The sequence below is a fragment of the Cololabis saira genome, chromosome 15 (genome assembly GCF_033807715.1).
Source record: "Cololabis saira isolate AMF1-May2022 chromosome 15, fColSai1.1, whole genome shotgun sequence".
Classification (NCBI taxonomy): Eukaryota; Metazoa; Chordata; class Actinopteri; order Beloniformes; family Belonidae; genus Cololabis; species Cololabis saira.
In genome coordinates this window covers 26,584,979-26,606,187 of record NC_084601.1, presented here as the reverse complement: position 1 = coordinate 26,606,187, position 21,209 = coordinate 26,584,979, and the positions used below count along the sequence as shown (strand labels likewise).

Here is a 21,209-nt window from a genome sequence, read left to right as displayed (position 1 = left end):
TAAATGAGGTGTTGCGTGTCTTAAGGTTTGCGAGCGCAAACTCTGCGCCATGGAGAGTGGATGGAAAGCACAGTCACAAGTCACAAGCGCAAAATGAAATTTGACGAGTTGGAGTTAGAGATATTAGTGGAAGAGGCAAATAAACACATTAATGAACTACAGCAAATAAATTTAAACATCACCAAAAGAAACGCAATATCGGAGAAAACCTGCGATAGAATAAATGCAGTTGGTAACACAAAAAACGGAAAAACGTCTGGTTTTTCATATTTCAATTTTAGGCACAGATCAAAAATACGAAATAGAAAAACGGGCCACAGGACCAAATTTGATTTTAATATTGAATTGGTCGGGTTTGCGTGACCCCGCGGTGCTCGGCATAATCTGAGGAGAAAAAGACATCAGACACAGAGCTGGAGAGCGCTTTGATTCATCTATTTATGAGTTAAGTTTTTATTCAGATGTCCACAGTATATTGCAAATATTATATATTATATAGCAAACACTGACAGTAAATGTGTGACAGACGGGACCATCATATGGCCGAAAGAAGAGAAGTGTTCAGAACAGCGCACAGAGCGCACACTAAAGGCTGATTTATGGTTCCGCGTCACACCAACGCAGAACCGACGGCGTAGGGTACGCGGCGACGCACACCCCACCGCGACCCTACGCCGTGGGCTACGCCGTCGATTTAACGCAGAAGCATAATTCAGGCGAAGCTGCAGTCTCTGCGCTGATCCTGACACAGCGGGTCGGAGCGGATTTGGTCATGATGTTTAACCTGTGTTTTGTGATTAATAAGCACGGGTTTTAATTAAATGTAATTTACGAAGGATGATTTCACGTTCAATAAGATAAATAATCAATAAAATACAAAGTTTTGGCACAAAGGCTTGGCCTGCTTGTGGGTGAGTGGAGGGGGGCACATTAAAAGAAGGTGGCAAGATATAAGGCGAAGAACTAAAGAAAAAGTGGCCTTTAATAAAACTTGTGCAACCATTTTTAAAATAGCATGCAGCAGAATAAAGACTCTCTCTCTGCGTATTCTTTGATTTTGGATGTCGCCTCCTTGCCACAATAACGGCAGCAGCAGATTAGCACCTTCCTTTCCAACGTATTAAATACAGACGCAATCACAATACGCGCAACTACTTTCAGGCTTGGTAAATCTCATTGCGCGTGGTAAATGGAGCAATTTGCATCTTCTTCTTCAGTATTTAGGATTTCTGCCGGGTACGCCCCATATTGATTATTCATCAGGGCAAAAGTACTAACTGAATTGCGTGTGCAATTTTGCGCATTTCAGAGACGCAGTCGTCTTTGCACGCTGTTAGTAGATCAGCTGGCACTTTGGTTTGCGGGTGCTGTCAAATTTGCACACGTTTTAACACACGCAAACCTTTAGTAAATCAGGCCCTGAGTGTGAAGTGGAGAGGCAGCCGTAAAAGTCCACTCTGACCTGAGTCTCTGAAACCTGCAGAGATCAACAGTTTGCTGAATGAGATATTTTCAGACTGTGCGGCTCCAAACAAAGTGCCAGGGTTGTATTAGGTCCGAGCTTCTGAGACACATATGCGTGGTCTCAGGCACAGAAAAGTGAAGAATAAAAATTTAATTTTTTCATAAAATATCCCCAGTAAGGCCTTGTTTTGTGCTGAACTCTCTTTGAGACTCAGAGTTTTTTGGGTTGTTTTTTTTTGTTTTGTTTTTTTTTTTTCGAAAAAGCACTCCTCTAATCATTTACAGCAAACACCAGTATTTGAAGCTGTGAGGTCTAGTAGAAAACAGAGAGAATGTGCACTGGGCCGACATTTTAAAACACAGCACCAGGCATGGTTCCCAAGATCCGTCTGCTTCACTTACTGTTTTGTGTCTGGATTCGGTTTTCTCTCTGGAATTTCCGTCTGTAAAGTGTTTCTCAGGGTTTTATTCCAGCTGATTTATTCCAAATGATTGAAGTGTGAGGGCAGAGGGTGACAATATTACATTCTCTTCCAACCACTATGACTCATATTATGCACCAACCCCACCCCGCCTCCGCTGCTGGTGCATCCATGCCCTTTTCCAGATTAAAGTCATATCTATTGAGATGCCTTTTGTAACTGACAAGGCGGCTGATCCCTTAAGATCAAATTCCGTCTGTCTCCGCACAGCCTGCTTTCCATTTGAGAACTACAATTCTTCCAGACTGCTTTTTACTCCATTCCCAGGACTGATCAGATGACTTTTACCATTCAAAGACGAGCTACCCTTGGCTTCCAAATTTCTTTTTCTCTTCTCCACCCCCAACGCCAAGCCCACCAACAGAAGAGCTGCCTCTCCTTCTGCTGCCTCTTTGGGATAATAACAATAACCGTGTATCACAGAGGGCTTTCTGCTGAGCCAGTGCCAGGCCGGTTGGCACAGCCTCTAAGCTCATTCCACCATCCCCAACCAATCCCCCCCCCCGTCTTGGCCGGTGCTGGAGCATCACAGGCACTCGGGCTGCTTTCAATGTGCTTAGCAGCATGGGCCACCGGCACCACTCTCCACCTCTCTCTTTCTCTCCCACTCAATTCAGAATCCATCTGAAAAAAAAGGATTTGTTGGCAGAACAAGCAATCGCCTTCTTCATACCGTCTCTTTGTTTCCTCTTGTTCTTCCCATTTCTTTCTCTCTATCTGTTCTCTTACTTTCCTTCTTCATCTTCTCAGCAGAAGAAGGTGATGGCCATCAGCATGGCCAGTGACTCCCTCACATCAAGGATATTTGAATTCATAGATCCATATCAGGGGTAAATTGCCATTTTTGAGCTCAGAAAAGAGACATCCTCTGCCCTTGACCAAAAAACTGGACAAAGTATCCTGGAGTCTTCAGTTATCCTGACATCTGAAATGTCTGTGATGCATTTTGATCAAAACACCACAGGGATACTGTGCAGTAGTTCCCTCTCCCATGTGAGCCAACTGGGCACAAATCTGTTAGATGCATCAAGTTTCAACATTTCAATCTTGGGTATAACATCATGTGACAAGGCGCAACACTTGCAAGTGACATACACCTCACGCACATATGCCATGTATCTTGGCCATGTGGGGTGTTTATAACAGAAGCGTTGTAATCACGTGGCCATGACGTAGGGACTGCGTGGTGTGGGCATTCTCTAGGGAATTTCCTTCCAGCAACAGCGGTGTGAAAGTCCATTTGTAAATTAGAGGACAGTTTTAATGGACTGCATGAGGCTTACAGTGACTGATCATATTCAAATAGATACAATGCTGTGGCATCAGTGCACCAAAAACACTGCAAAACCAGCGGAAACTCACCTTACCACAGGTAAGAAAGTCACTAGTTCTAATGTTAAGCATCAGAGGTGATGCTTTGTGGAAAGGCCATTGTCTAGAAAAAATTGAACTGTAATCAAACACCTTGAAATGCACTAATTAACACACAATGTAACTCCAATATATGAAAGTATATTAACTTCACACTGGACAGAAAAAGAAAGAAAGAAAGAAAGAAAGAAAGAAAGAAAGAAAGAAAGAAAGAAAGAAAGAAAGAAAGAAAGAAAGAAAGAAAGAAAGAAAGAAAGAAAGAAAGAAAGAAAGAAAGAAAGAAAGAAAGAAAGAAAGAAAGAAAGAAAGAAATGTAAATGTAAGAAAATAGAGCAACTTTGAAGCAGAAGATCATATTTTGATGAATGAACTCAGATTATAAGTAGGAAGTTAGAAAGAATTTAGGTCTTAAGAAACACATTTAAAATTCAGTAAAGCAAAGAGATCCTTTGCTTTACTTGATATTTGGCTCGTCAGAGCAGAAAACAGCATATTGTCGACACTGACTAAACATATAAGATGTAGGAGCCTCTTAGAAGCCGCTGATTTTTCATTTATTTTTTCCAACTGCTGTACTGAAGTCCAGAGTAAAACATTAGACTATCAGCATCCTGGTGTTCAGGTATTCTTACAGTATTCACTGTCAGAAATATTCCATACAGGCCATCACACATAATGACTACTGAAGAAAAACTAGCTTTTAAAGTGCTCGTCTGTTGGAGCCAGAAACTTTTTGGAGGTGCGGTCAGATGAGATGCGTTCAAACGTGGTTTTACGCTTTAATGAAACACTTCCATGTCATGTGTGAGGTCAGGTTTCTGCTTATTAGTTTCAGCTTATTATGAAAGTTCATGACTGCTTTAAATTTTCGTGAGCTATGTCTAAGGTCCCTACTGCTTAATAGTACGCTGGATTGACCTGTGCTTCTGTAACCACTGTTATACTGGTCTATCCAAGCACCCAAAGATTTTTGCAAAGGAAGGGTTTGAATCTACGACGGAGTATTAGGGCCAAACTAAGAAAAAAAAATTGGAAATTACGAGAATAAAGTTATAATATTATGAGAATAAAGTCATAAAATTACAAGAATAAAGTCATAATGTTGTGAGAATGAAGTCGTAATATTACAAGAATAAAGTCGTAAAATTGTGAGAATAAAGTCGTAATATTACGAGAATAAAGTTGTAATTTATGAGAACTCTAACAGGAAGAGCATCTTCTCCCTGTGTTAAAATGAGGAATATTGAGCATCTTGTGAAGTTATATTTTGGTATCGATTTCACAAATAAGGAAATACTTAATCTTTTGGCACATCAGCATCGAATTATTATCAGTATAAGGACTTTAAAACGATTGCGCAAACAACTGCGTCTATTTCGCAGAAGAAACCACACAGACTTGGAAGAAATTGCGTCTTTTGTGGAAGAGGAAAATCTTTATGATCATCGTCATTGTTTCCTGAGAAACAACAAAACCACTTTGAATGGCAGCAGATGGAACCACTGATAGCCTTGCAGTCGACCACTACTATACTATACTATACTATACTATACTATACTATACTATACTATACTATACTATACTATACTATACCAGACAGCTCCTCTTCTACAAAAGATGTATGTGCTCTTCCTGTTAGAGTTCTCATAAATTACGACTTTATTCTCATAATATTACGACTTTATTCTCGTAATATTACGACTTTATTCTTGCAACATTATGACTTTATTCTCGTAATTTTACGACTTTATTCTCATATTATTATGACTTTATTTTCGTAATTTCCCAATTTTTTTGTCTTAGTTTGGCCCTAATACTCATATGAATCTGATGTGAAACTCCACATTTTATCTGGACCTTCCAGGTTCAGGCCAGACCACCAGTCGGGTCCCAATAAATGTTGGCCAATCTTTAAGTGCGTGACTCAGTCACAGGGACAGGGGAATAAGGCATCACAAACGGGAGATCACGGAGCAAACCTGGACCAGAAGCACTGCAAATCAAATGAGAGGCTGTGGAAATGAGAATGCGTGATCTCTGTTTGGATCGAAGAGTCCTGCCCGAAGATAAACTCACATGCAGCTGCAAAGCTGCTGAAATATAGCTCCTCTAAAATGAAGCCATAGAGGGTCTGCATTGACGTCACTTTCCCACTGGACCACGCCCCCTTACTCGCACTGTGTGGCAAAAATGGCTGCAACTAGTGGAGAAGATAACAGCCAATTATCGGCTTAAATTAAAGGCAGTTGGACTTGACAGTGACCCGTACAGTTACTCGAAGAACCAGTGGTCCATGGACATTAATATTTGGCCTCGAATCCACTTTCCTGATATTTATATGTACTTAATTTCTACGCCGGGGAAATACACGAAGCAAAGCTTGAAGACATACAAAAGTCTTGACGCTACTTCAAGGTAGGATTTGTTGTAGAAATTAAAGTGATGAGGACACTGAACTTTATGATTTGATCGTTTAATGTTAGCTACCCAAAAATCCAACATTACCTGATACAAAATGGGAACCGCAAATCCACGTTTCGGTGGCTGGAATCCAGTTGTTTCTGCGAATTGCAGCAATTCATTTGTCTCTCTTAAGCTTATTTTTCAGCAGTTTGTGAAACGATAACTCTATGAGTAGAGTCGATCGCACAACAGCTCTTTCCCATTTTAGATGTTTTCCAGTTGCTCAAACTGAAAATTTACGCTACCACTCAGTCTTTCTGCCACTAAGTCTTTCTGCCACTCAGTGGCCGAAACCCGCTGTGAAGTCGCATCTGTGATGTAATGCGCATTCCCTCAATTCAAACAAAAATCAATCATTGTCTCCAACTGATCCAACAAAAGGAAATAAACATGCTAAAAGAAGAAATGAGAAATCAAAAACAAGAATTGGTGCATATTTTAATAATAAATTACCCTCATACAGACCGGTGCCTGTTTTCTGTGTCTGTTATTCCATACAAGTCTGATTACAACAGCCGTACACCCACAGTGTGTCCTCAACGAGCTGCTTTGTGGAGCCTTCAGGTGGAGTCAGAGAGCTCCTACGTTCCCCCCCGCTGCTGCTTCTGTGCAGCATACAGCCTGCAGACAGGCCACAGCTCAGCACACGCGTTCCCACGCAGAGCCACTTGTGGCACAAACACAGCAGTGTGCTTCTGTGTGTGATGGAGAGACAGAGCACACACATACACACACACCTCCCCACCACCGTCACAAGCCCCACCAGCTCTGCGTCCACCTACAGAACTGGACCGACTTAATTTGACCAAAGCCAGCCTCCCACCTCAGGTGCAGTAACAAACACTTGACCACAATTAGTGCAACACAGGAAGAATAATCCATACGGCCATCATCTCAGATGTTGTGCCACAAAGGGGGTGCTGGTTCAGTTATTAAAGAGTTATTAATAATTGTCTTATAATAATTATTAATGATTAATTAAGAAGATTACTTATCAAAATGAATTATCACAACAGTGAAGGAAGGAGTCCGAGCACAGACCTTTGCAACCAGCAGCTGTGACAAATATGTATAAAATAAACACAAACAACTTCTCTCATTCCAATTAATCAGAATGTATTTACACAAGTGTTAAAAAATAGTGCACTTGGGATAAATTCCGATGCCTAAACTACACATAAACAACAACTAACTAAACATTTACAAAAAAGAAAGATGGATGGCTGACAAAGTCACGTGGTGACTGAGTCTCGCCTGATGAGATTTTGTCTCATCCAGTGAAAAACAAACTCGGAGGCTTTATGATCAAGATAAGAGTGTGCGTGTGTGTGGGGGGGTTAGTAGGAGAGGATGAGAGGAGACAAGTAAAACTCAAGACACTAGAATAACTTCTCTACCACTACCAGAAAACCAAGTTCTTGTGATGTTTCCCACACAGAGACCAATGTGAAACTAGCTTCTCATGTGCGCTTTGGTCATTCAACTGAGAAATGAGGAAGGGCTTTGTTTTCTGTTGTGGAAGAACATGTCATCAAGATCCAGCAATGTGGATGCAGCAGTAGACAAATGAAATGAAGTAAACAAACACACTTAAACTAATAAACACAGTTGTGACGGGATCAGTGGCCCGGCTCACAACGCAAAACTAAGCTAGTTAAATGTGTTAACTATGTTTCTCTGCCCAGACACAAAACAGACTCTTACGTGGATCTTTGTAGTTGCTGTTCTGGCAGGTCAGCGTTCCTTGGTGAACAGCTGGATGGTTACGCTCTGCAGGTGATCCTGATAAAGAGCGTCTCTCTCTCTCTCTCTCTCTCTCTCTCTCTCTCTCTCTCTCTCTCTCTCTCTCTCTCTCCTGCTCTCCTCTTCTCTGTGTGGATGAGGGGAATGCATGGGTAAACCAGCTGGGCCTCCTTCAGCTCCAGGTCGGTCCAAAGGCGTTCACGTCGCAAGGGTCCCTCATTCGGCTCATCTGGGGCTCGGAATGTTTGCAATTTACAATAATGGAGAAGGCTGGCCCATAGCTAGTATCTCTTCATGCTAAAATAGGAGCTGTGGCCTTCTTCATAGCTCACAGAAAACTCCAAGGGACCATGGACAGGTCTGAGGTTGAAGAGATCTTGGAAGCAAGAGAGGAGGAAAAGAGAGAGAGAAAGGGGGGAGCCTGCTCTTTATAGCTGGGCCCAGGCTGCCATAAATTGGCGACGTCCCCTCCTGCGTTTTGGGCTCTATGCCCAATGAGGGTGCTATTCCTTATCACCGAAGGGCCATAAATGCAAAGCTTGCTGAAGCTTTGAGTCATTATGGAGGTTCCTTTGTTTCAAACCATGTAGTCGGTTGTAAGAAATCAAGGCTGGCCTCAGAGTTAAGCCTCAGAACTAGGCCTCAGAATTGAAATCAGGTCTTTCCATGTTCAACAATGGCCCAACACAGCCCCGCTGTCACACATACTTCAGCTAAACTGAGTGCATGTACAAAATAAATCATCACATTACAAGTAATCTGTGGGAAAAACCACAAGAAGTGTTTTAATGTGTGAGAAGAATCCCATTCACTACTGAAGCCTCAAAGACTGACACCGAAACACGTTTCTCAAACTGCAACTGTGTCAAATTAATGTAATTCATAGGATAATGTACACTTTTTTAAATCTAGGGTTATACATATGATTAAAAGATTAAATAAATAAAATCATTATGACCTTACCAGGACTTAAAACGGATTGAATACAAGAATACATGTAAAATGATACTCTGCCAGTAGTCTCATTCCCATCACCCCTAGACTTGCGCAAAACTAAATATCGAAAAAGAAATCCTGCAATGGAAACTGCAGTACGTTGAAAAACTCCCAAATATCAAATTACATTTTTTATGCTTATTTACAAAAGTGTCATGGAAACGCTATTTGCTAATTTCCACGTCTCTTGGAGGGCTGGACGTGAGGTAACTCCATGTGATGTAACCGGTCCATCTAGAGTCATCAACATCTTGTTTCCAGCTGTTTTTGGTCTCATTAATACCATGTATCTGTCCTGTAACACTACTTCATCATTAAACATCAAATCAGGGCTTTACCTCATAGTCATCATCTAAATGATCATCCGCTGGCTCATCATCTGATTATCTCAACAGTGGTAGCGGCAATCACAATAATTTTTCAAGGATTAAAGATGTTTTTGTCCATGTTCTCCAGCGTTGAGGATTTTATTTTTGTTGTTTTGAAGGGCGGTCTCGCGGGATGAAATATGGAGAGTTAAGAGACTAACGTTTATTTGAAAACACTGTTCAATGCAAACACCGACCCAGCGGCGCTTCCTTCTTTGCAAATTCAGAGATTCAATTTCCTTTTGCGCAAAAGTGTAATGGAAACACAACTATAGTCTATCGGACTAACACTAAGGCACAATGCAGTCACAGTGTCCAGCCTATAATTGCCGTATTTTCCGCACTATAAGGCGAACCTAAAAGCCTTTAATTTTCTCAAAAGCCGGCAGTGCGCCTTATCATGCAGTGCACCTTATGATCATTACGGTAATTTCTGTTATCGTAGTCAGGGGGATTTGGGGTACTGTAGTCGTGTCGCCGAAAAACAGCGCTAAAAACGGTGCTAAAAACGCCAGTAACGGCGGTTTCACAAAGGCAGGAATCACCACAGACGTTCAAGACAATAGCAGCGACGCCTACTCGCATAATGGCGACTGTGACGAGCCGGGAACATTGGATGCCGCACTCGCCCAGCTGTTCTATTCCGACACGGAAGAAGATTTCGAGGGATTCAGGGATGGGGACTGAACTAGAAAAGTTCCCCTCCGCATTTGTTTTAGGAGTGAACGAAGTTTTCAGAAAGCTGATTTTTATTTTGTTAATAAAGTTTGATTTACGTTTTTTTTTTTTATTTCCTGTAGCGCAGCTCCATCAGGTAGATACATAATTCAATCCCAGCTACTATAGTACAGTATCTTACCGTATTTTCCGTGCGCCTTATATATGAAGTAAGTTAAAATTGGCCATTAATTGAAGGTGCGCTATACAGTATACCGTATTTTCGTGACCATTAGGCGCATAAAAGTTTTTTTTTTTCAAAATTTGCCACGCGCCCAATGACGCAGTGCGCCGAATGTGTGTTGTCGGGGGCTCTCACCGCGGCTCCCTCGCGGGAGCGCTTTGAGAAGCACCGTGCATTCTGGAGGAACCGCCGCCCGAGTGGCAGTCGACACGTCCCCGCAGGCGGGGAGGTCGGCCTGCCCGGCGGCGGGCTCCGTAGTTTACTGTTGTGTTTGATTGCCACGCTAGTATGGATGGACCGATGGAGACCACAGTTTCACAAAGAGTGTAAGGCAGCATCATTTCCGAGGGGCCGCACGGCACGGAAAGTGACTCTGACAGCGAAGAAAGTGGAACAGTTTTCAGGACTCAGCCCATCGGGCTTCATCCGGAGCCTGATCGCGCAGAGACCGGGAGAACTGCTCAGCGCGTGGCCAGAGAGCTGCGCGCCTGGTTTGTGCCCGTCGCAGCACACCCAGCTCGTGCCGACGCGCTGATCAGTTCTCCTGGTCTCAGCGCGATCAGGCTGCGGATGAAACCCGACACGCTGAGTCCTGACAACTGTGGCATATTTGATTTAGCGCAGCTGTTTAATTCAGAAAACGGAGGATGAAGACTTGGATGGGTTTGATTATTGACGCTTGTTTTAATTTTTGATTATTCATTGGTGATTTAAAAAATGTTAGTACTTTGTAATAAAGACTTAAATACAGCACAATCAACCTCAGTTTTGCTCCCGCTCTATTTTTAAATACGCACACTTGTATGCTTGTGTGTGTGTTGTTGTAAGGCGGCGTGCCATTTGTGTGTGTAGACGGCGCCTTTTCGTTCGGTGCGCCATATGGTCGCGAAAATACGGTAATACGATGCGCCTTATGGTGCGGAAAATACGGTAATAACTTTTAGAGCCAGGTTCAGCAACCACAACTCATTGTTCCTGTGTGACTTTATCAGTCTCGCACAACGTTGTATAAGAATCACTAGGCCCTTTAACACTTTTAATGTGCGGATCTAGCGTGTCGTCGTCAGGAGTCTTAATCACGGGTCAGGACTAATGTAGACAGAACTAACGCGGGGTGTAGCAGCAGGACGTCACAGGTAGAGTCTATATCTGCATGATGGGTAACTAGGGAGACAAGGAGATCCACGAGCTACTCAGCCTCAGATCCGAGGACGCCATAAAACGGCGTTTGTCCGGAACCACAAAGGATGATGATCCATTGTTTGAACAAGTGGACACAAAGATGACAAACTGGTTCTTTACAAGAAGCAAAACCCAGATGTTCATCCATCCTCGTTTTGAAAACTACACCTGTCTGACGGTGTATAAATCCTGCTGATGTAGGGACGTCATTCTAAACGCCCACACAGGATACACACACGAAGAGCGTTGAAAGTTCACTACTGCTTCACAAACCGGAACCGGAAATGCGTTGCTACCAAGTAGGGGTGTAACAATATATCGTGCCACGAAATTTCGCGATACAAAAACGTCACAATACGTGTCGTGGAGGTGACAAAGTGTATCGCGATATTGGGTTATTAATATTAATCTATTGTGTTGACTAGAAACGCGCATCCGACCGCGACCGCGGCCGCGACCGCACCTTGACCCGGGAACCAAAATCTTACTCCGCTCAGAAGAAACTAGTCCCGTCTTGTGGTCCCGTTTTGAGCTCTGAACTTTTACTTATGTAAGGTTGGTGTAGAGTTAAGCCTTACCTTGTTAAATTAAACCTTTTTCTGGTCGTGAGTAGGATAAACACGGGGACAACTTCTGCTGAGTTCCAGTCTACTTTAATGTCCGCTCAACAGCGTAGGATTTTAGAACATCAACACAGCACCTAGTGCTGTATCACTCCGCCCAATCTAAAACATATTAACAACTACAGATAAACTGACTAGTGTCATTATAGTCCCTGATTTACATCAGAATATAAAGAATATATTTATAAAATAATGAACCTTGAATTACCAAAATAACCTTCTTAAGAAAAATAAATCTCCTCTTACACTTATAAGGTTAGCATGAATCAATCTTTTTTATGATGTAAAATTGTATGTATTTATTTACTTGTATTTATTTATTTAATTTTAGTTGTTAAATTAGAAAGAAAAAAGTCAAATCATACATGAGAGAAACTATTCAGTTTGTGGCAAAATATGTTTACTGAAGATGCATAATGCAAACCTGACATTTACTTTTAGTTCAGTTTGTGGAAAATGGTTGGCCTGGCTTTCTCTTTAAAACTTAAACAGTTATAAAGCATTACAAACTGGAACAATAGGGCAAATGGACAGCATTGTTTTGTATTTTGTGTCTTTCAAATAAAAGACATTTTTTTCCAGTCATATGTTCCTCATTCAAGGTTGTTAAAAAAATACTGCTATAATATCGTATCGTATCGTTATCGTGACTTCAATATCGTGTATCGTACCGTATCGTGAGATTAGTGTATCGTTACACCCCTACTACCAAGCAAACCAATCGCAGCCCTCTCGGTCTGCGTTGGGTCCACGTCGCCTCGACGCGTAGTTACATTTTTTGGGAGGTGCACGTCAGGCTACCGCGTAGGCCACAGAGAGACTCCCGCGTAGCCGCGTACCCTACGGCGTAGGCTCTGCGTTGATTTAATGCAGAACCATAATTCAGCCTTAACTCACCTCCCCTTCAGGTCTTCAGGCACGGGGTGAGAAATAACATGTCTTGCGTTTATATAATCCCATGAACGTTAAACGCCCATTCATCATCTAGCGATATTAGCGGGATCCAATCAGAAAACGCCTGAAGACATCATCTCAACATCCCTTTGGCTCATTGCTGAAAACATTTCCCTAATGAAGAGTTCTCTTAAGGTCCTGCTACAGCATTACAACTGGGTTACAGTCTAAATTTTGACTGGACTTTGCAAAACCCTCATTGTGTTTTTTGTTTGTTTTTTATTCATTTAGGAACCTTTTTTCTGAAGCAGGTTTTGTGTGTTAAACCTGAATTGAACCTCAGGGTTTTATATTTTAGATCGGGAGGTGCAACATTTTTGGTTGTTCTGAGGCATCTCTGAGGGGTCAAAGGTCACCCATCAACATTCAATCCTTATCTGTGAACAACTCAAAGTTTTACTGGCATGTTCATCTTCCAGTCTCATTAAGACACACACTGGAAACACAGCCTCCTGGCGCTCTTAAACGTAAACACAAAGGAGTTCTAGTGAATCTCAAACATCTGTATGGGACGGTCTCTGTGCCTGGTTCCCAGGAAGGTCACACTAAACACTGCCTTTTGCCTGGAAGTCATTTTGTTGTGAACATTGTGGTTTTCTTTTGTGTTCACATTATTTGGAGGGCTTTTCTCTGGCCAGCAACTTAATCAGTCCACCTGCTTGACTGAGCAACAGCACTTCAAACAGCCCTTAAAGACTGCTTTTAACAGCAAGACCACACGAACACCCTCCCCTCCCCCTACTCCAATTAATGCATTTCTGTCTAACCAGAAACATACAAGAATTTCTGAGGGAGTGCACGTATTATTTTTAATGTGTGTGCGCGCACAGGCTTCAGATCTCATTAAGGATGTTGCCAAATGTTACAGTCCACAATGTGTGTGTGTGTGTGTGTGTCTTTTTAATCTCGTTTTTTTTTCCTTTGCTGTTATTGTTGTTGAGGAGGGTTGTTTTTCACCTCAGACTTGCAGTAGTCGCCCTCCACCAATCAGCTTCCTCCACAGAGCGGCCAGTCAAAGCTGCCTCACAAAGCCGTTGACGGGGGTTAACCAGGCATCGGTCTGGGCATCCCTGGTCAGGGCAAACAAAGTCCTGTGCTAGTAAAGCCCTTCTTTAGTACCATATTTTTTTAGGATGGAGCTCAAGGAACACTTTTGTATTGGCGGAACAAAAAAGAAGAGAGCTGGTGACACCTTTCATGAAAGAAAACAAATGCATTGGCAATTTGGCAACATGACAGGAGAAGCAGAGGGGGTATTAGAGCAGCTCATTGACATACTCAGATGGTGTGAATCCTACTGCAACCACTGTTTTCTGGTGTTCCTCGAACTTCATACGGCATCCCCTGGTTGTCTCACTAAAGGCAGAACTTGAGTTGAAATGACCTCAAAAAGCATGAAACACTGCACTAATTTTACAGAAACTATTCACTTGAAAACAGAATCAAGAAAAAATGAACTGGGAGGTTTAAAACAACCCGGAAAATATGAGGCAGGGAACAAAGCACTGTAGAGGGAAATAATGGATCCAGCGTTTGGCCCATGGAGGGAAAAAAAGAACTCTTTTTCTGCTCATAATTACTTTTAATTTAAACATGCTTGCATAGCACAACTCAACAACAAGGTGATTGAAAGTGCTTTACAGAAGCATTAAAACATCACATAGAAATAAAAAGTATGATTTAAAAGATAAGCAACAAGAAAGAAAGATGAGAGAAAGATAAAAACAGGCATTTAAATATGAAGTTTTGAAACTCAAGCGTAAAAGTATTAGGGCAGATTGGAGCTTTATTTAAATGCAGCGTAAAATAGGTGCGTCTTCATCAGTGTTTCAGCTGATCTGAGGCTTTCTGGGAGTTTGTTCCAGGAATGTTGAGCATAGAAGCTGAAAGCAGCTTCTCCATGTCTGGTTCTGACTCTGGTAAACTGATAAAAACCAGATCCAGATGACCTGAGGGGTCTGGAAGGTTCACACTGGGTCAGGATGTCCCTAATGTATTCTGGTTCTGGACCATTCAGATCTTTATAGAAGTTATGCACCGATCGATCGGCAACTGATCGGTATCGGCTGATATAGTGCCCCTATCGGTTTTGATCAGAGTTCTCAAAATAATAGTTCAAAGCAGGCCGATCCGATGACGTTTACAACACCAAACCCCCGCCAGGGTGTGCGTTCCCACAACTAAGACCCAGGTCTCCTAAGGGGGCGTGGCAATCTCCACAATTCAACAACACTGAAAACGGCATCGCCAGTACAGGAGTTTTACAATGTCCGAAAAGGACAACAAATTTGCAGTTTACAAGGTCCAAAGGAGATAAAAGAATTTCAACACAACGAAGCTGATAAGACATTTGAAAGTTTCTCACATCAAGGAGTATATCAAGTTTACAAAGTCGGCTGACACTAAGGCAGAGAAAGAGAAGGAGCAACGCCGCTAACTCAGCTGAACGTAACAGAGACCTACAGTATAAACGAAAGCAGCAACAGCAAGAAAAGAAAGAACTTCATCCTAAAGTAATTGATTCATATGCCTTGCTCATCAGCCACTTCCTGTTGTAGAAGACATCGAGTTTAAATGCCTCGTTAGCTGCTTGGATCCACGGTAAGCGCTACAGAGTCATAAATATTTTATTGATGAATGTCCGCCGGAGTTATACCAGACTATATACAGTCACATCCAACCCTCACCCTGAAATCTGCTACAATCATCCCGATCCCCAAAAAGTCACCCACAGCAAGCCTCAATGATTTCCGCCCTGTAGTACTTGCCCCAGTCATCACTAAGTGCTTTGAGAAACTATCTTAAGGCACATCGAAGCCTGTCCCCCCCGACCCTGGACTCGCAGCAGTTTGCATACAGGGCAAAAAGATCCACCGAAGACGCCATAGCCATCGCTCTCCACTCGGCGTTGAGTCACCTGGAGAAACAGGGGAGCTACATCAGGATGCTCTTCATCGACTTCAGCTCAACTTTTAAGACATTCGAATTCCCAAGCTATCCATCCTGGGGCTCCCACCATCCACCTGCTCCTGGATAAAAGACTTTTAAGTGAACCGACCCCAGCATGTGAGACTCGGTCCTCACCTCTCCTCCTCCTGCACTCTCAGCACTGGCTCTCCTCAGGGCTGTGTCCTGAGCCCACTACTCTACTCCCTCTACACATCTGACTGAAGCCCCGCCCACCCAGAGACCACCATCGTCAAATTTGCTGATGACACAACGGTGGTGGGACCGATTACAGGGGGAAACGAGGCGGCCTACAGAAATGAGGTCCCAAAACTTGGCGAGTGGTGCATTGAACCACCTGGCACTGAACACCACCAAAACCAAGGAACTCATCCTGGATTTCAGGCGGAACAGAGCCGCCCCCGCCCCCCCGTACATCAACGGTGAATGTGTAGAGCACTGGTCAAGAAGGCTCAGCAGCGGCTACACCTCCTGAGGTGCTCAGGAAGGGGCGTCTGGACACACAGCTGCTGGTGACCATACCGTTCCACCATCGACAGCCTGCTGACCTACAGTATGCTGTGACAGTGTGGCACTCCAGCTGCACGGAAGCAGACAGAAAGAGGCTGCAGAGGGTGGCAAACACAGCACAGAAGATCATTGGCTGCCCGCTGCCCTCCCTGTCTGATATCTACAGCTCCCGCTGCCTCAGCAGGGCAAGGAACATCTTAAAAGACAACCACCCCGGTTTCCATTTCTTTGACCGCTTCAGGTCCATACGGACCAGGACAAACAGACTCAGGGACAGCTTCTTTCCCAAAGTTGTGAACATTCTGAACTCATAAGCTACCTCTACTGTGCAATATTCTTTCATCCATTCATGTGCAATATTCTTTCACTCATCTATGTGCAATATTCTTTCATTCATTCATTTTCATAGTGTATATATATTTATATTGTATGTTTCTTATTTTGTTTTTACATAGCCTTCTACATGTGTGCACTTTTATGGAGCTGCTGCTTAATCTCATTATATTATAATGACAATAAAGGCTTTCTATTCTATTTCTATTCTACAGCACTGACATCCAGTAAAACTTAGACTGACTTTTTTTCTATATAACAGTTTGCAAACAATATGGACTTCAAAAATCATTAATGCCAAAGATTGGAACTCTTGCCAGCAGTGGGAATCCCATCAAATTCACCCCAATGTCAGAGGAAGACAACAAAAAAAAAACGATTATACAAAAAGCTACATATAAGATCCTCAAGGGCTCCCGGAACATGTTAAATGTCTATGATTGTGTAATTTGAAAAATACTGAAGAAGTGGTTTGCTTGGAAGAGTTACCAGGAGAAAGCTTCTTCTGACTCAGATTCACAAAATTTCATTTGAACAAACCACAAACATTATCGATGCCCTATGAACAGATTAGATCAACGTGGAGTTCTTTGGCCTTAATGCCCAGTGCCATGACTGGCATAAAATCAAACCCAGGATTTCAGCAGAAACTACTCATATAGCTAATCACAGCAGTGAAGGGGAGATGGTTTGGGATTGCTTTGCAGCCACACGACCCAGACACGTTGCAGTCACCCACGTAACCATGAACTACTCTGTGTAGCAAAAGTAGAGGTTAAGAAGTTAAGAAGCACACCAGCACATCTACATAAGAATGTCTGAAAAACAACAGAGTCAAAGTTGTGGAATAACGCAATAAACTGTAGTGGGACCATAAAGAGTTGTCCGTATGGGAATGTCCAAAAACGTAATGAAATGGAGCAACATGTGAAGAAGAATGAGCGGAAATTCCTGTTTATGAAAAACCCATAAAGTCACACTGCTTCAACTTATTGCTGTCAAGGGTGGACCTCCAACCTATTGAATCATGACACCTTTATTATTAATATTAGAATTATTATTATGATTATTATTATCATTATAATTATTATTAATAGCACTATTATTACTATTAATAGCATTATTATTATTTATTATTATTATTGTTATTATTATTATTATTAATATTATTATTATTATTATTATTATTATTATTATTATTATTATCATTATTATTAATAGCACTATTATTACTATTAATAGCATTATTATGATTATGTATTAGTATTATTGTTATTATTATTATTATTATTATTATTATTATTATTACTATTACTAGTAATATTATTATTATTATTATTATTATTATTATTATTATTATTATTATTATTATTATTATTACTATTACTAGTAATATTATTATTATTATTATTATTATTATTATTATTATTATTATTATTATTATTATTATTATTATTATATATCTTCCGTCTGAAGTTGTATTAGACCTTTTTAAATAATAGTTTTAGGTGGAAAAATAAAGCTAGGGATAAAAGAGTTGGTTCTAACTTTTACAAAACTATGGACTCGAACTAAAGGATATGAAAGGACTTCACGGAACCCGACAGAAAACAAGATTATTAGTCCTAACACGGAATGGGTGGAACACTTAAGTAGATTAAAGCAACCAATCTATTAGATTAAGCTCGTGTTATTTGGAATGAACAAGATAATCTGTAGTTACATCTGTTTACTGTGACACCCGATGTCATCATGTCGTGTTATTGTGCTTTTAAGCCGCCAGCCGTGTGCCACGCTTTCGCACAGCCCGTGCGTAATTCGCCGGGGTGGGGGGGGCACGGTTAAACCCAGGCACCCACGGGTGGCGTGGGGAAGGCTAAGCAGTGGAAGCTGGGACCGGAGGCGAGCCGTGTCCCCCGCGTGACCCGCCAGCAGCTCGCGGAATCACGGGCTTCTGAAAGCAGACGCCCCGCGGACGCGTCACGGCGCGCCTGTCCAAACCACGTCGCGGTGGAAGGTGGAAGGTGGGAGGTGGGAGGTGGGAGGTGGGAAGTGGAAGGTGGAAGCTGGGAGGTGGGAAGTGGAAGGCAGTGGCGTCAATTCAGTGGAAGCTAAGGTATGGCAAGGTGACGAGTCACAGAACTTAACTAGAGTATCAATCAACACGTCCAGCAAATACTTATCACAGAAGTCTGCTATGGAGCTTATCTGTGTGGTCAAGAAAATTGGAACTTTTTCAAATGCAGTCTTGCTCACTGCAAAAACTCAAAATCTTACCAGGAATATTTGTCTTATTTCTAGTTAAAATGTCTCATTTTTAGTCAAAAAATCTCATTACACTTAAAACAAGAGTCATTACCAGAAAAATAACTTGTTATTTGACCATTTTCACCTGTTTCAAGTAAATTTTCACTTTAAATAAGTAGAAAAATCGGCCAGTGGGACAAGATTTATCTTCTCATTACAAGCAAAACAATCTTGTTCCATTGGCAGATTTTTCTACCTATTTTAAGTGAAAATCTACTTGAAACAGGTGAAAATGGTTGTTTTTGAGTCTTGTCTTAAATGTAATGAGATTTTTTTTTAAAATAGACTAAAAATGAGACATTTTAACTAGAAATAAGACAAAAATATTCTTGTTAAGATTTTGAGTTTTTGCAGTGTATAATAACTAGTGAAATCGATCATGTTGTTCTTATTTGCATTTGTAGTTATTCCATAAATGTATTTAAAAAAACAAACATTTACATTTAACCCTTGAAGCAAAGGTGTGGCGGCTGCCATACCTTGCCATACCCAATTGACGCCCCTGGTGGAAGGTGGGAGCTGGGAGGTGGAAGGTGGAAGGTGGGAGGTGGGAGCTGGGAAGTGGGAAGTGGAAGCCTGGCTCTGCGTGGCTGCTCCTGTTCGCGCAGGATGCAATCCCTAAAAGCCATGAACTCAGTGAACCCTGTTCCAGACACACTCACCGCCCCCTTTCCACGCACTGCGTGCTGCGGAGTGACACGGAGACACACTAGGGCTCAATTACGTGGCTTTCAAATATGCAAAAAAAAAAAAAGAAAAAGAAAAAAAGAGTTCTGTTGCAGACAAAGGGTGAAGCTAAACTGTATAGTACCATAACCTGTAGGAGAACCTCGCTGCATGCGTGGCCTACCTTCCATCCCGCGGAACTGTTGCTGTCGCCTTTATCCTTAAAATAGGGAACAAAGCGAACCATCCAGTCGTATATCTGGGACAGAGTCAGCCTCTGCTCCGGCGCGCTCTCGATGGCGCGGGTGATCAGGTCTGCGTAGGACAGGTTCCCCCACGCGTTGCGCCTGGAGGACTTGGCTTTGCGCAGCTGCCCGGCCGCGTCGAGCGCGGCGCCGGACACGCACGCCGGAGAAGGAGCGGCCGCCGCCGCCGCCGGGGCAGGGACCTGCTGCACCTCCGCCGGCGCGCCGCCCTTCCTCCCGGCCCGGCACGCCGGCACGTCGTACGGCTCCACTTTGACCGAGGCCAGGGCCAGACCTCCGCGGCTCGCCGCCGCCGCCTCCTCCTCCTCCCCGCCCTGGAAGTCCTCCACGGCCAGCGGCCAGGCGCACAGCCGAGACCGACCGCGGGGCTCGAATTCCGAATCGATATCGAATTGATGCGCGCTCATGCCGCCGTTCTCCATCATCATCAGCATGATGAACGGGGGGATCAAAACCGGGCAAGGTCACTTTAACACAAAAGCCTGTCAATGTTGACGTCTGTTTGGGAGTTAAAAATGCCAAGAGTGGTCCTCAAAATTGTAAAAGAAAACAAAAAAAAGAGTCCAGTGGTGATGTTTCACGCACAGAGATGCTGAGCGGTGTGGGATATTCTCACTCCCCTCGGTGTAACAATGTGGCATCACATCAGGACAGATACAAGTGTATCCGATCACGCATCAGCAACAATATGAGCCTCTTTTCCATGTTAGTGGCACAACACGCTGCGTGGCTGCGCGCAGGACCAGGACCAGGTCAAACATCCACGCACTTGATGTCTCCGCTCCCGCGCCGGCTGCAGCAACAGTTGATCCTCCAGACGAATGAGGTCCAGAGAAGGCTCATCCAACTCCTGCATACGATTTAAATGCTTTTTTTCTCCGAGCTCCAGTCCCAGTTTTTCAACAGAAACTCAGCTGCGAGCGCAAATACTCTCTCCGGGGGGGGGAAAAAAAAGCAGGCGCTCATGAATCATTTATATGTCGTGGATTTCCAGACGAGAAAAAAGGCTCCTCGTGGTTTTTTTGCTTTGGAGCATCTTCTGTCTCCTTCTCAGACGGCTCACTTGTAGATGCTTCTACCTTTGTCTTCCGCTTTTCGTGCACATTATCACATGGGTGTCGCGTCTCTGCCTTTATACTAGGAGCCCGTGTATCTCTGTAGGCTTCACGCCACTTAACTGAAGCCTGGAATAAAGTGGAATAAGTGCTGCTTCCATATAATTGGACGCCGCCTGGATCAAGTCACTCCCCCCCAGAACAGGTTTCTAGAGGGGGAGGAGGAGGCTGGAGCAGATATTCCCAATACCATTCCCAAAAGCACACACTTACACACTACAGACAGAGAATGCATTCTCAGACTCGGAGACTGTCATATATTTAAATTCTTCTTTCTTTTCACAAGATGTGTTTTAATTTATTTACTGCTAATTAAAGATAATTGTAAATTACATTTTCCAGCTTTGTTTTTCTTTTTAATATTCTCATTATTCTGTTCATGGAATCAATTAATTCTCGGTGGAATGTGTCACTTTTAATGTTTTAATGTGTGAAATTGCGAAAGCTGGTGTATCCAAGGAAGTTCAGAAAAAAGAACCTGTTCTTTCCTAATTATTA

General features: G+C 42.7%; 1 protein-coding gene across 1 annotated transcript in view; it reads right to left on the bottom strand.

Moving 5' to 3' along the window:
• foxo6b (forkhead box O6 b) overlaps positions 1-20,754 on the bottom strand; it is a 68,320-nt gene extending 47,566 nt beyond the window's left edge. Inside the window, exon 1 of the mRNA XM_061741195.1 lies at positions 19,515-20,754. Within this exon, the coding sequence (XP_061597179.1) occupies positions 19,515-20,030 (516 nt within the window). The 5' untranslated portion in view covers positions 20,031-20,754. The remainder of the gene's footprint in view (positions 1-19,514) is intronic.
• Between the last annotated feature and the right edge of the window lie 455 nt (positions 20,755-21,209).